This window comes from Schistosoma mansoni, chromosome 2, assembly GCF_000237925.1.
Source record: "Schistosoma mansoni strain Puerto Rico chromosome 2, complete genome".
NCBI classification, from domain to species: Eukaryota; Metazoa; Platyhelminthes; class Trematoda; order Strigeidida; family Schistosomatidae; genus Schistosoma; species Schistosoma mansoni.
The window spans coordinates 4263982-4279738 of record NC_031496.1 but is presented as its reverse complement, the minus strand read 5'-3'; the positions used below and the strand labels follow the sequence as shown (position 1 = coordinate 4279738).

Genomic DNA, 15757 nt, shown 5'->3' with positions numbered 1-15757 from the left:
CGCCTCGCGAGATTCGGACCCAGGACTTAACCGATAGACCTCTTAGAAAGCCGGCATCCGATGTTGTTTATGTCCAACTCCAATCAATCCAACCTCGCGAGACGAGGTCATGGATGCACACTGCTGAGGAGTTCCACATTAGGACGAAACGGCCGTCAAACAGTGCTTCCAGGTTTTCCATGGTGGTATGTCTTCAATTGACTCACGCTTTCAACTATGAAAATACTGAAATCTCCACAAAACCCTTTTTTCCATAGTAGTCTAGCTTCAATTGATTAATAATCTCAACTATGTAAATATTCTGTGTCATAACTTCTAGAATCGTTTTCTAGTGGTCATTATTTTTTAACGTCACAATGTAAAGCTTACTGTATATGTGTATCCATTTTTATGTCCATAATTTACACATACATAGTAAAGAAATGTATCAAAATGAGAAACAAGCACTACCATTAGTCAGAATCTATCCTCCACTTCCTTGGAACTGGAATCATTTATCAACGGTAGCTTAATGTTTGTTTTGCTCAGTTTAATTCACAGCAAGAGTGCAACTATACCATTCCTTATTCATAAAACTACACTTTATTATAATATGTGATATAGGATGTCTTAAGGTAAATGCCAAATCTTGAATCCATCATTGTGAGGTACTAAAAATGTTTAGTTATCAACATGTTATAATGAGTTTAGTAATAAGAACACTCTGTAACAATAAATAAATCCCCTAGCTCTGTAATTCTTCGACATTTGATGCTGACCACATTAGTTTTAATGGACTCATTTAGCTGAAAATGCTCGGTCATGCATCCGCACCAGATCACGAGTGGAAACGCCGTGCTCAACTTCTCCTGCAACCACTACTTGGTTTAGATCTGTCACTTCTCAATATATTGATAACTTATCAAATATATCTTCGATCCTCCTCGCTTCTGACTAGTGATTTCACTAGATGCGTAGGATTCATTAGTAGGTGTCATTGGTTAAAGCGTTGAAAAATCCAAATATCTGTGGCATCTTCAACTTACACAGCTATCTGCTGTAATGAATAAAAATATTCGGCCAGATCGTCGTTTGGCTGTTGAAAGCGGTTAGGAATTGAGTACTTTTTGTTGAGTGTCCTCTGGCACAGGAAAACACTAGTCCATAATCTTCAGTTATGGGCTGGTGGACTGACTACCGCGGATTCATGGCTGTTGCCCGCCTAGATGTTTCATCATTCAAACACGATCGCAGATGGTAGTAGTGGTCTCCGATTGGTACGTAGGTGCGACGTTGTGATCAGTTTCCATATCGAGTAATCTGATTTAGTTTCCAATAATAGCGGTTTCCGAAGAGTTATGTCATGAAAAATTGAAACTCTTGTGTTGTCAATTTCTCCCATTATCAAATGTAATTTCAATCTATGTGGTTGTTGATCCGACTCAATTTTTCTGTTGTTATCTTCTATAGCTCTCTATTCAGATGCAATCTATAAGTGGCTATTTATTATCCCCTTTTTGAAATGATCCATAATATGATATAGTCAGTCTATATACATCCTCTGTTCTCTGTTATTGTACTAGAAAGAAGCTTTGATTGATGGATTTAAGTTACTCAATATGCATATATACGACTGTTTAAAAGGAAATTCGATCGTGAAATACTGATACATTTAGTTTCAGTATTGTGGTGTGAGTTACTTATATCCACATAAGTAGTATATATTGATGATCGGGCATAGAATGTATTTCAGTAGAAGATCAATAAGGAAAGAACCGGAAATGAAACGCAATGGGTATGAAAATGCATGGACAATATTAATCGGAGACGAAGAACTGATATTTTCCCGAGGAATGGTCAAGATTGAGACAATTGATTGATAGTTTGCAAATGAACTGTTTACTGGATGGTAAGCAAAGATGGATAGTGGCTAGCAGTGGAATCCAGGACAAGGCGCGTTTCGTCCTATTTGGGACTCGTCGGATGGATGTACCTGCATCTCAGAGTTGATGTTCACTTTGGGACTCGAACCCAGTACCTTTCGCTTCAAACCATACTTGTGAATTTAGGCTATATCGAGGCAATACGCACAGTATGCACATATGCCAATTAGAGACTGACTAGTTGCAGTCCTAAAAACATCGATGGGAAGATCCAAACAAACAATACTACGTAAATGTCTACTGTATGATTGTCAGATTTCAGTGAGATAATCTGTAATCTTCCTGTCGAATACATTCGATTGTCCCTACTCGTCTATCTTATTTACTACCGTATTACCTCATTTCCATACTTTTCTTCCTATAGGATCTTAAAAATATGATCTCTAATCGTCGAATTCAATTACAAGGTGAAAATGGGATCATAAAACTTTTAACTAAACTTATTAGAAATATAGAAGATTTCATTCAATTTATTCAATCAAATACTATAAATGATGAAAATTCAAAGAATCATTCAACAATAAGATTGGATCATCCAAATAGAATTACTAATGAATTAGAAGTATATAATAAAAAGTTTTGGCAACAATATCAGAATTGGACTGAAACTATTAAAAATATTCTCGATTGTAAATGTCAAACAGATAACAATGAATTATCATTGAAACAAATGAGTATACCGGATTCAATAAATGAAATAGATAGTAGTAATAGTAGCAGTAGTAGTAGTAGATTTAGTCAACCTACAGTTGCATTTGAAAAGTAAGTTTAGGAACAATGAATTTTTCTTTTTTGTATGTTTATTAAACTTAGGTTTATACTGAGATTATGGAATCAATTGAAGCTAGACCACCATGGAAAATGTAAAAGCACTGGACGGCCCACTCGTCCTATTGTGGAACTCCTCAGCAGTGCGCATCCACGATCTCGCACTCACGAGATTTGAACCCAGGATCTATCAGTCTCGCGCGCAAGCACTTAACCACTAGACCAGTGAGTCAGCATATAACAGTGTCACTGTCTAACTTCAACCAATCCACGAAATTGAGCAAGCGTCCACCATTGTGTTCATTGAGTTACTATCCTACAACAGACCCGGTTGAATTCCACTGGTCACTACTTCTCATTAGAACTCCAAGAAGTACCTCTTGAAGCCAGTCACTAGCGAGCATATGTTAATTAACATAAGAAGAGGTTTTGTGGATATTATAGTAATTTTAATAATTTTCCATGGTGGTCTAGCTTCAATTGATTCATGATCTCAACTATTACAATTACTATAATATCCACAAAACCCCTTCTGATATTATGGAATCTGTGAATGTTTTACTGTGTTTTAGGATTCTTAGTGAGTTGTTCATTTTATATGTAACCTAGCTTACGCTTTGTTATATCTAGAGCTTTAGAGTCCTGCTATGTAATGTACTACTAAACTAAATGAATGATCGGACTCGCAACGCTGCAAGAGAGAAGACAGAAGACTAGTAAGTAGGAATGTTATTCCCGATACAATGTCAAATATAATACAAAAATCTCATGTATTTATAGTTTCTGACTGAAAGTAAATCATTATTTCGGACAGCCAATAGGCACATAGGGGATCCTTCTTATTCATTCAATAGGAAAGCTACACGTCGATATTCAAGAATGTCCCTCTAGTGGTGATTGGATGGAATGTCTTCGGCTCTTTTTGGGCTTCTTGAAGCTTCCGCGAGTTTGCCAACGATTAACGGTTAACGGTTGAGTTATCAAGCAATTCTAAAATCCTCCATTCACTAGTTTGAATGAATGAAATTTCTTATAAAAACCATTGAAAACCACTATCTGTTACGATAGCTTACATATAGGTGATAAATTCTTTAAAAGTTTCTTTCAAAAAATCTATTTCAGTAAGATGGTGGTGGTGGTTGAAGGTTTGAGTCGCCTAGATTGGTGACCACATTGTAACTTGGTCGATAGGATTCAATCTGTACTAACAAGGACCTGACATACATGACATTGATCACCACCCAGTAATCAATCAACTGTAAATATATTTAAATATTTATTAATCGTGTGAATCGTAGGAACAATTATTGAGTTAATAAATTGCTCAGCTTCTCAGTATCAGGTACCAGGCTTAAAGTGAAATGAGGAGCGGCGAGGCTATAATTTATGAACGAACCAATCAGATATAAGATAATGAGTCTTGGATTTTGGCGCGAAATTTATAAATACATTCGTCCAAATATCATTTTGACATTACAGCTGATGTCACTTCATGATGAAAGCCATAAATCTAACCCCTAACCATAACCACCCTCACCCTGGTTTATAGCCCTGATTCGGTCCTAGTTAGTAGGTGGACGTTCTCAAGGTCACTTTAGCATCGCTCGGAGGTCGTCCATGAATTATAATCTCACCTGAGAATCTGTTATTTAAATGTATTTATCTACCATATACTTAGTTACGCCTGTTACCCCTCTATGAGGAGCATAGGCCGCACACTAGTATTCTCTATTCAACCCTGTCCTGGCCAGTTCCATATACCAAACGTTCATTATTTATGAAAGTTAATAAAGATTTTCTTACTTTTAAATAAACCTTCGTTATAAAATAATTTAACTGAAAATCAAGGAATCTAATTCTTATCAATCTAGTCCTACAATAAGACGAAATGACCATCCAATGCTTCCAAGGTTTTCCATGGTGGTCTACCTTCGATTGATTCATGATCTTAACTATTCAAACATAAATTAACTATTAGATTCATTAGAATAACAGTTACATTCAATACAATAACATACCTAAGGTTACTCGAAGATATTTTTTATGAATATCTAATTGTATATAATGTGTTTATTCAAAAGAGATAAGACAACAATAACAGTCAGTTGTAAAGCAATCTGATAAGTCTTGCTAATTGAACGCTATATTCGGATCCTAAACTAATCTCGTAACCCCCAAGCTAGAACTACACAGCAACTTGAACACGAGAGAAAAGGTGCAAAATATACGAGAAGCACTTTACTCCCAAAGGTTCATTTATGTACAAAAAATATAGGGTTTTTATAGTATTTTAGAAGTCCTTAGGTTTTCCTAAAAATTCTAGAATACTATTAAACATAGTAGCAGTGTAATAATCAACCAATCAGAAACTCAACATGTGACTTTTCACTTTCATGAAGTTTCTGACAAAACTTCTAATGAACGCTGATTGGATAAAAATGCTTCTTAATGTTTTCCTGAGCTTGTCATGTCTATTGCGAGAAATTTTCAGGATCGCCGTGACACAATTAAGTGTAAAATATGACGGGTTTAAAATGGTTATCGTAGCAAAATACGTTTCAACTAGTAAGAGCATAGTCAGTTTGTGTCATATCCCAAAGAGACTTATAAAATGGTAACTTTTGACAACTATTTATGGACCAATATGATACGTATATCCCCTATTGTATAACTCTTAAGTAGCTAAACTATGCATATTCATGTCCCCCTTATTATAAGCTTTATTTTGATCTATGAACTATTATTGCACGATTAAGTATTCTTGAGTTAGGCCATGTCTATCACGATTCCTGTCTCCCCTATCCACAGCCACATTTGGCTCAATCTTGTACAAATGTCGTTTTCTATTTTGTGGTGTGATGTGGTCTGTCTGGTTTCCATATAAACCCAATATGTTTGAAATACATGATTCATACTGCAGAGGCTAAGATTAGTGTTCTAGACTCAACAGGCAGGGCTAAGCAGAACCGATAGAGTACTCCAGACTACTCGTACAAGTTTACATGTCATTGGTCCGATCGATAAATCTCTGTTCTTTAATTGGCGGTATCATTACGTCATATATATTGATAAGGGCACAAAACCACAAGTTATTACAGTTTGTCGATCATTAACATAACTACTGAGGTAAAAGAAAAAAAGGAATGAATACTGGTTGTTATTATTATGTAATCTAGTCATAAAATAATAATTTCACATCAATAATTTGTGTTTTCATAGTTGAAATCATGAGTCAATTGAAACTAGACCACCATGGAAAACCTGGAAGCACTAGACAGCTGTTTCGTCCCATTATAGGACTCTTCAGTAGTGCGCATCCACAATCCCACACTCGCGAGATTCGCACTGCTGAGGAGTCCCATAATAGGACGAAATGGCCGTCCAGTGCTTCCAGGTTTTCTATGGTGATCTAGCTTCAATTGACTCATGATTTCAACTAAGAAAATACTGAACTCTCCACAAAACCCCTTCTGACCAATAATTTGTGTATTTGGCTTTTAATAGTTAGAATAATGTACATGGTTTCTAAGCTCCAGTGGAAACATATTTGGCATTATTAAGTAGTAGAAACAAAATTTAGAATTTTAATTTTGATTCAGTGAATAAGATGGTTACATAGAGTTTCTCTATAATTTCGCACTAGAAGTAATTATGAACATTCAAAATCTCTTTCATATTTGTAATAATGAACCATTATGGTACAGAATACTGCAGTGCGGTCTATGCTCCTCCACGAGGGGTAACACGCGTAAGTAATGGTACACAAGAAAATATTTAAAAAACGAGTTTTATATCATGATTACCTAACAGTTCACTTGGTATTGTTTACTTGAATCTCCCCATTGATGATTAGGACTGTAATAGATCAATCTCTCTCTTAATGGCATATGTACATACTATGTGTAATGCCTCGATGTTGCTTTAATTCACAATCACTATAAGCAAAGATGAATTGTGGATAGCAGTGGAATCCAGGATAAGGCGCGTTTCATCCTACTTGGGACTCGTCAGTTGGATGTACACCTGCATCTCAGAGTTGATGTTCACTCTGGAACTCGAACTCAATACCGTTCGTTTCAAACGCTATCATATTATTCACTTAACTATTGAGTCCTGATAGCCACTTAGATGTGCAATCAGGTGAATTGTAAATTCACTTGATATTCATTTAGTATTGTTTGATTGAATGGTACTGGGTTCGAGTTCCAGAATGAACATCAACTGTGAGATGCAGCTGTACATCCACCTGAAGAGTCCGAAATAGGATGAAATGCGCGTCCAACTGGATTTCACTGCTAATCACTATCCATCTTTACTTCTAATCACTTGATATTGTCTTTCTGGGATCTTCCCATTGATCATCCTGTACTGATTGCCTTAATTCACAAGACCTTCTATACAACGATGAATGGTCATTATATATTTCCTAATTTGGTTTTCTGTTCTGAAATCTTTCAGATGGAATCCAATTCATCATCATAATGAAAATAAAAATGTTCTAAATTATCAACAAAATATAAAAAAATGGTTGGAATTAATGAAGAATAGAATAGAAACTATATATGAAATGAGAAATAAACAAATTACATATGAACAAATTACTATCATACAACAATTGAATAGACAAATGAGAAATGATCAACAAAATGTTCCCATGGCAACTCATTCAACTATACAGAAGAGTTTTTATGAATTAACAGAATCATTATATAAGTAAATTGTTGAATTCATCTTTGTCATTCATTGAATATTGTTTGTTTGAGTCGTCTCATTGATGTTTAAAAGTGTCAGGGAAGTCCTACTCCTCACTGCCTTCTCGTGGCGGGCGTATTGTTTACGAAATTGAGAGGATGAAAAGCGAATGTCCGGAGCTTTAACCGGGTTGGTGAACACGGAAAGTTCACCTAGGGGAGTTGGAAAACCCTGATTCTAAACCAATGCTGCACATGGACTCCAGTATCCTGAGGAAACAAATGACGTGTGAATCAATCGTTGGTCAATGGCTACCATGGGACTGCATCTCCTTACAATGCTCCACTGCCTTGTGGATCAGATTTTTAGGTCAAAGGCTCCAGATGTGGCATCCTAGGAAAACCACCTGTTTCAGTTCAGGCACCCGGGCAGCATCACAGTCCTCACACAAATCAAATGAGATTTGTGTGGCGCATATATATCTGGTGCCCGTTTGTACCAATATTTATGTGTTTAAATAAATAAATAATTATTGACATATGTGCATACTGTGTGTAATGCCTCGACATAGCTTGATGTCAGAAGCATTATAAACAAAGATGGATAGAGGCTAGTAGTGGAATCCAGGACAAGGAGCGTTTCGTCCTATTTGGGACTCGTCAGTTGGATTTACACCTGCATCTCAGAGTTGATGTTCACTCTGTGACTCGAACTCAGTACCGTTCGTTTCAAACGCCACTTACTTGTGCAATGGGATGAAGTTGAGATTCATTTGGTATCGTTTATTTAAATCTTCCCATTGATGATTAGGACTGCAACTAGTCAGTCTCTTATTAGCATATGTTAATACTGTGCATATTGCTTCGAGATAGCCTTTGTAATTGTTTAAACTTGATTTGTATATGTGAATAAATTTTTAAATAACATTGTATAGCAACAATGGATCGTAAGTATAGAAATTAATTTACTTCTGTTCTATGGGGATCTTCAAGTAACTACAAATCACTCTAGGAGTATCTATATCATAGAAGTGAGACTTAGTTCAGTATAACATTAAACTATTTTAATAACTACTGTTAACTTAACGTAGAACTTTTCAGCACAGTGATTTCAATTGAACGAGGAATCCTAATAAAATCAGTCATGGTCATTGACAATGAACAAAAGGTTTAATAAATAATCACTTTATCCAACCTATTGCGGCGAGGGGGGGGGTAGTAACGAGTTGCTACTTGATTTTTGGGACTTTCATTTCGAAACTAAATTATATCTGCTTATCGATAATATAGAGTTATATTTTTACTGTTCTATACAAGCGAATGAAGTTGGAAAACCTGGATCGTATAGTTATGATTTGATAACTGGAAATAATCAAATGATCTAAATGTTCACAATTCTGTAGAAGATGAAAAGAACTGCAACAACTGATTTAGAAAAAGAAAACAAATGTTCAGTCCTCACCGATTTAAATTGGTCCTATATTTAAATTTAGGGATACTATCCCTAACTCAGGGTCTGGAAAGTCGGAAAAATTGAAAGTTTCGTAAATGAGATAAGAATGATCTTGGTGGTCTTGTATTAGTATTCCGACACCAGACTATGGGTTCTAAGCGTTCTTTATGCCTTAACGCTTCAGGCTGGGCTGTTTCGCTTATTACCCTATATGTATGTTGTATGCAGTATAAGCTATATGGCCATGTAGAGCTGAAGGTCTCACATGAGACTGGAGGTTCGCCATTGATATTGTGGATGGTTCGGCACTGCTTTGGCAAGTTTTGCTGGCTGTCCATGTGAAAAGTTGATTGGCAGGTTAACCGATTTCATTCATACTGATGGTTGCTTATCAGTGTTCTCAAGGACCATTGTCATTGGAACATTTTAAGGCATACCACCATTGCTAACATTAATGAGTTTGACTGTCATGTAAACGGAATGTGTCCACTTTGACCTGTTCATGCTGCGCATAATTGATTTACGCGATCACTGATCGGAATATTTATACATGGGACGTGAATGTGTATATGAATGATGCGAATGGTCCGCCGGGGTGGTTGGTCCCTGTGTGGTTGCGCCACAGGACTGAGCTGTACTGTTCGGATTGTAGCGTTGAAGACCATATATTGTCTGGTTCTCCTGTGAGGCGGGATTGAGCTGTACCGTTTGGGTTGTCACGTGAAAGTCTGGTTCTCCTGAAAACCAATGTAATATTACCCTAACCTACAAAGGGTATATTATATATATAACTATATCTAAAGTTAAGCTGAGATGGATAGTGGCTAGCAGTGGAATCCAGGACGAGCGTTTCGTCCCATTTGGGACTCGTCAGCTGGATGTACCTGCATCTCAGAGTTGATGTTCACTCTGGGACTCAAACCCAGTACCTTTCGCTTCAAACGCCATCGCTTTATCCACTCGGCCACTGAGTCCTGATAGCCACTTGCTTGTGCGATGGGGTGAAATTTAAATTCATTTTAGTGTTGTTTGTTTGAATGTTGTTTTAATGGTGTTTGTTAGAGACTGACCAGTTGCAGTCCTAACACATCGATGGGAAGATTCAAACAAACAACAATAAAATGAATTTATATCTAAAGTTAATTCATGATGGGAATCAATACCAAGATAGATTTAATGATTATTTATCTTCAATAGAGTTTCATTGAATTTATATCATTTCTCAACTATTTCTATCATTTTCAGATTAGGCATACGAATGATGAAACATTTAGATGAAAAAAATATTTCTATTTGTTATAATCATAAAACTATATTATCCCGATTGAATTCATTCAAAGTGAGTCAATTCAGCTTCTATGTGTAACCATGCTTGTTTTAACTTTCTGTTACATCCTTGATCTGTCTACCCACTTTAGTGCCGAGTATAACTTGTCTAATGTAGATTAAGACCTTGACACGATAGGCTGACTGACTTAACCTTGAGGCTAGTATGCGTGAGTTCGATGTGGCGGTAGAGAGACGATTGGCTGACAAGCAAGGGAGAGAGAGAAGACAAGACAACTGGAACACTACTCTCTTTATTCTAATCCCGATCTAGTACCCGATTTCAGATTAGTGTAAAAAGATACATGAATAAATAGAAGACAAACACGATTATAACTTACAATGGGACGAAACGGCCGTCCAGTGCTTTCAGGTTTTCCATTGTGGTCTATCTTCAATTGACTCATGAATTCAACTATATTGTTGTCTGTATTTAGTATTACTATACATAGATGATTGGTGGTATCGTATTTCCAGTTAGGCGAATTGGCTACATTACACTTTGCAGTAAAAAGAAAAAGCAGAACTATTCAGTAATGACTTTTTTCTCTTAAAAAAATCACTATAATAACTTCTCATTTTCAATAATTCATTTTATATTATAATACTTACATACACCATCCAGACTTTCACACGACAACCCAAACAATACAGCTCACTCCCGCCCCACAGGAGAGCCAGACACTGCCCAGGCTTAACCCAAACAGTACAGCTCAATCCCGCCCTACAGGAGAACCAGACACCATTTAGGCATTAAAGCTACAATCTGAATAGTATAGCTCAATCCTGTGGTGCAACCACAAAGGTACCAAACACCCTGGTGGACCATTCGCACCGTTCATATACACATTTACATCACGTGTATAAATATTCCGATCAGTGATCGCGTAAATCAATTATGCATAGCACGAACAGACCAAAGTTGACCCATTCCGCTTACACGACAGCCAAACTCATTAATATTGGCAATGGCGATATGCCTTACGATGCTCCAATGACCAAAGCCCTTGAGAACACTGATAAGCAACCATCAGTATGAATTAAATCGGTCAACCAGCAAACCAATTTTGGACATGAACAGTCAACAAAACTTGCCGAAGTAGTGCGAACCATCCACAATATCAATGGTGAACCTCCAGTCTCAAATAAGTAATTCCGCTCTACATGGCACCCTGAAAGGAATGAGATACGAGTTAAATTTTTCACCATTCATCATCAGGGGTTTTGAACAGCTATTTTGAGAAATTTGTTTTTATTATCCGAAGGGGGTATTTTGTGGAGATTTTATTACTTTTATAGTTGAATTCATGAGTCAATTGAAGCTAGACCACTATGAAAAACCTGGAAGCATTGAATAGCCTGGGTCCTGGGTTCGAATCTCACAAGCCGGAATCGTGGATACTAACTGCTGAGAAATTTATTTTTACTTAAAAGATGTGATTTATTATTCACTGTATATGTCATTAAGCTAGATCTATCAAACATTTTACCACTTATTTGTTTTAGTTAAATTTTGATAGGGATTATTAAGGATTGTTCAAAAAAGTTAAATCTAGTCTCGTTTTAATCATTTCTTCAATTACGCTAACCGATCTAAACAGTCAATTTTTATAGTTGAAATCATGAGTCGATTGAAGATAGACCACCATGGAAAACCTTAAAGCACTGGATGGCCGTTTCATCCTATTGCGGAACTCCTCAATAGTGCGCATTCACGATCCCGCCTCTCGAGATTCGAACCCAGGTGATCTATCTTCAATTGACTTATGATTTCAACTATTGAAATTACTATAATAATCACAAAACCCCCTTCCAATATTCATTAATTTTTAAACAAAATATTTTCTGTTCTGATCTAGTTCTATGCAGAAAGATGGAATGAATGTTTGAATCGAATAGAAGATCTTGATGCTATACAAACATTTAGAAATGTGGTATGTTCTATTGTATAATACAATGTAATTTACTACTTATAATATTCCATTTCAGAAGGACTATTTAAATGTTCAGTAAGTGGTTGATTCAGTTTTTTGTTTTATCCATTTGTGATTTTACTTTAACTTTACTTACTCCTGTTACTCCCAATGGAGCATACGCCGCCGACCAGCATTCTCTAACCCACTCTGTCCTGAGCCTTCCTTTCTAGTTCTATCCAATTTTTATTCGTTCTTCCCATGTCTTTCTCCATTTCTCGGCGTAATGTGTTCTTTGGTCTTCCTTTTTTCTTTTGATATTGTGATTTAGAACAACATATATAATTGGACAATATTGTTTTCGATTAGATCCTCATCAGGCTTTACTTTAATATACACAAGGTTTACTGAAGAAACACTTGCGTATAACAAACAAGACAATAGCGATATCAACAGCTGGTAAGAGACCTCTCTTCCTGAAGCTGCAATTCAGTGAAGATGTAGCTGGTGATTTGCTATATGATAGACTGTCTAGAGCAGTTGAGAGAACGTTTAATGCAGCTAACCTCTGTCTATCGTACTCTATCTGATCTATGTTGGTTCCTCAACTAAAGAATAAGTTACCTGGTTATGACACTTCCATGTGTATCTACGAATTCAGCTGCTCCTCTGGAGAAAGCTATATTGAACGCATTCCCAGATAACTGAGCCAGAGTTAGTGAACACCACCTTTCGTGGTTAGGGAAAGGTGCTGTCAAGACAATACGCAACTCAGTTCTATCATTCCTCATCGATAGTGGTCATGTAGTAGATCATTTATTGTATTCCTACTAATTTTCCTTATGGTGTTCGATCTCATCTCTTACACATAGCAGAAGCTGTAGGAATTCAAGCTAACAATTTAAGTCTTCGTGTTCATAAGAAGTTTGTAACACTTTTATCTCTCCCTCAGCCTTAATGAATGATTTTAGTTATTATTGTTTCCCATACCTCTTCTTAACTCCGCCTGCAGCTCTTTTAGAGTTACTGCCGGTCCCAAGCCCGGGTAAAGGAGGAGGATTGGGCATGGGGTTAGCGATCCCATCCTGTAGAAAAACTAACTCGCTAAAAGAACGCTAACCAGAAAAAATAATTCAGACCATTTAAACTCTGCCCTGGGAATTGAAGGAATAAGCAGATATGAAAAAGATGAATAACAACTGGAAAAGATCGCCCAGGACAGAGTTGGGTGGAGAATGCTGGTGGGCGGCCTATGCTCCTCCACGAGGTGTAACAGGCGTAAGTAAGTAAGTAAGTAATACCTCTTCTTCGTTTGTTTCTCTTCTCCCCCTGCCACGTTTTTCTCCTATTTTTCTCAGATATACATTTCACGGTCCAATAATCTGAACACTTCTTATTACGTAATCTTATAATTTTTATGAATGTTATCTCAGTGTCTATATTTTTTCTAATCATTGACCTATTTCCCATTATGTAACATTGATTTAGGCCTTTATTATTCATATCATAACTAGTACACTTGTCATTACACTACCAATTTGTATTGACCTCTTGTAGGACTGAGATGTATTTACAATTGATTGATTACTGGGTGGTGATCAATGTCATGTATGTCAGGTCCTTCTTGGTACAGATCGAATCCAATCGACCAAGTTGCAATGTGGCCACCCGTCTAGGTGACTCGACATTGCGTGCACTATGTTGAGATAAAATGGTGGTTGGAGGTAGTCAACAGAAAACCCTTGATCTAGCATCAGTTCCGTCAATATTACAGGTACACCTTGCTGACGAGTGCCAAGTAGCACGAAACCTAGGTTCAGAGTTTCCTGTTGACTATCTCCAACCACCACCTTAAATAAAAAAACGTATATTTATGCTAAACGTTCATGAAGTTTAGCTTCTTATATTTCTTATTGACATCTTTCCAGTTATTTAAAGCGGATAACCCTGAAAATAATGTTTCGAATTGATGAAAAACTATAATAAAAAAAATATTAGTGTATAGTTATATGAGTAACAAAGTTCTAGTGAGAAGCAATGACCAGTGAAGTTCAACCAGGTCTGTTGTGAGATATCAACTCACTAAAGACAATGGTGGATGTGTCGCTGAATTTCGTGGATAGGTTGAAGTTAGACAGTAACACCGTTAGATGCCGGCTTGCTCAGTGGTCTAGAGGTTAAGCGCTCGTGTACGAGACTGATCGAATCTCTTGAGGCGGGATCGTGGATGTGCACTGTTGAGGAGTTCCACAATAGGACGAAACGGCCATCCAGTACTTTCAGGTTTTCCATGGTGATCTAGCTCAATAATATTGATTATTAATGTTGTATTGAAAGTTGAAAATTTCATAGTATCTAAGCAACTGTTTTTGTTTATTATAGATCAGGATCTGAAAAATTGATAGGTGTATACAATCAAAGTATAATACGATATTTACAATCAACCGATGGGACTATAAGAGAAAGTTTATTAGCTGATATACTTAATGGTCAACCAGTTGAAACTATCAATGATACCGAATCTACTATTGAATTACCAAGGCACTTATTAGATACAAATTTAGCATATTTAGCCTTATTAAAACAAAATGAATATTCCCAACTTGTTCCTAAAACTGAAACTATGTCAATGGAACATGATAAAGAAACCGCAATTATAGAACAACAATGGATAGATCTATGTCATACTACTGAATGCTTAGAACATCAATTAAGTATGAAACAAGATGAATTGAAAAGATTGACAGATATATTACAAATAAAAATGGAAGTTTTAGATGAACAATGATTACGTAATTGATAAAGTTTATATATATATAGTAGTGAATATACTTAATTATTTTTATACTACTTATAAACTACTTATTAACTTATGTAACTACATAATGATGGCACACAGAATGATGTACGATAAAAACAGTATTCGAATAAGTGAATGATAATAAAATGAAATTTAGGCGAGACTATAATTTATGGATGAGCCAATTAGAAGCGTCTGAAGGGTTTCAGGGTTATAGCGCTCGAGTGCGAAACTGATAGACCCTGGGTTGGAATCGTGAGTGCGCACTGATGAGGTATTCCATACTAGAACAAAACGACCGTCTAGTGATTTCAGGTTTTCTATGGTGGTCTGACTTCAATTGATTCATGAATTCAACTATTAAAATTCAAATTGTTGTAACTTGTGAATCGCTTACTAGGAGGATATCAAATAAAGACAACAGCCCACTACTTGACACCGAATGATATGGTCATAAGAATTTATCACAAATTAAAAAAATTGACTTATATCTCAGGCTGATGCAACTTAATGGACTCATACTTTACCACTTGTCTTCCTCAGGATCCTCTCGACTCTCAAAGGAAATAACGGTTGCACATCAGCTGAACTAGTTAACACTTGGCGCAGGTGTATACACTCTTTATCTTCCCTTAAACCTTAAGATTAAAATTGCTTCATATCTGTCTGCCTTCCTATACGATATCCTTATATACAATCTTCCTTTTATATATTACCATCATTAAATTAACTACTTCTATGAATCCCGTGTTCATCTTGTTGTGCTAACGAGGTATGGTAACTTGGACCGATGCATATATGTGCCTAGTCCTATGTTGTGACTGACTGAACTAGTTAACAGCACAGCTCTAATTTCACTGGAGCGGTTGGTCAGCTCTAATGAT

The 15757-nt window shown here is 36.4% G+C and overlaps 1 protein-coding gene across 1 annotated transcript in view; it reads left to right on the top strand.

The window, feature by feature from the left end:
- The window catches only part of Smp_180590 (putative normocyte-binding protein 1), a gene marked incomplete at both ends in the record, with an annotated part of 23508 nt that extends 8647 nt beyond the window's left edge, over window positions 1–14861 (top strand). The window contains 5 exons of the mRNA XM_018795394.1: window positions 2287–2498; window positions 7149–7403; window positions 10080–10173; window positions 12150–12169; window positions 14456–14861. Coding sequence (XP_018649711.1) covers window positions 2287–2498; window positions 7149–7403; window positions 10080–10173; window positions 12150–12169; window positions 14456–14861 — 987 coding nt within the window. The remainder of the gene's footprint in view (window positions 1–2286; window positions 2499–7148; window positions 7404–10079; window positions 10174–12149; window positions 12170–14455) is intronic.
- Window positions 14862–15757: the final 896 nt, after the last annotated feature.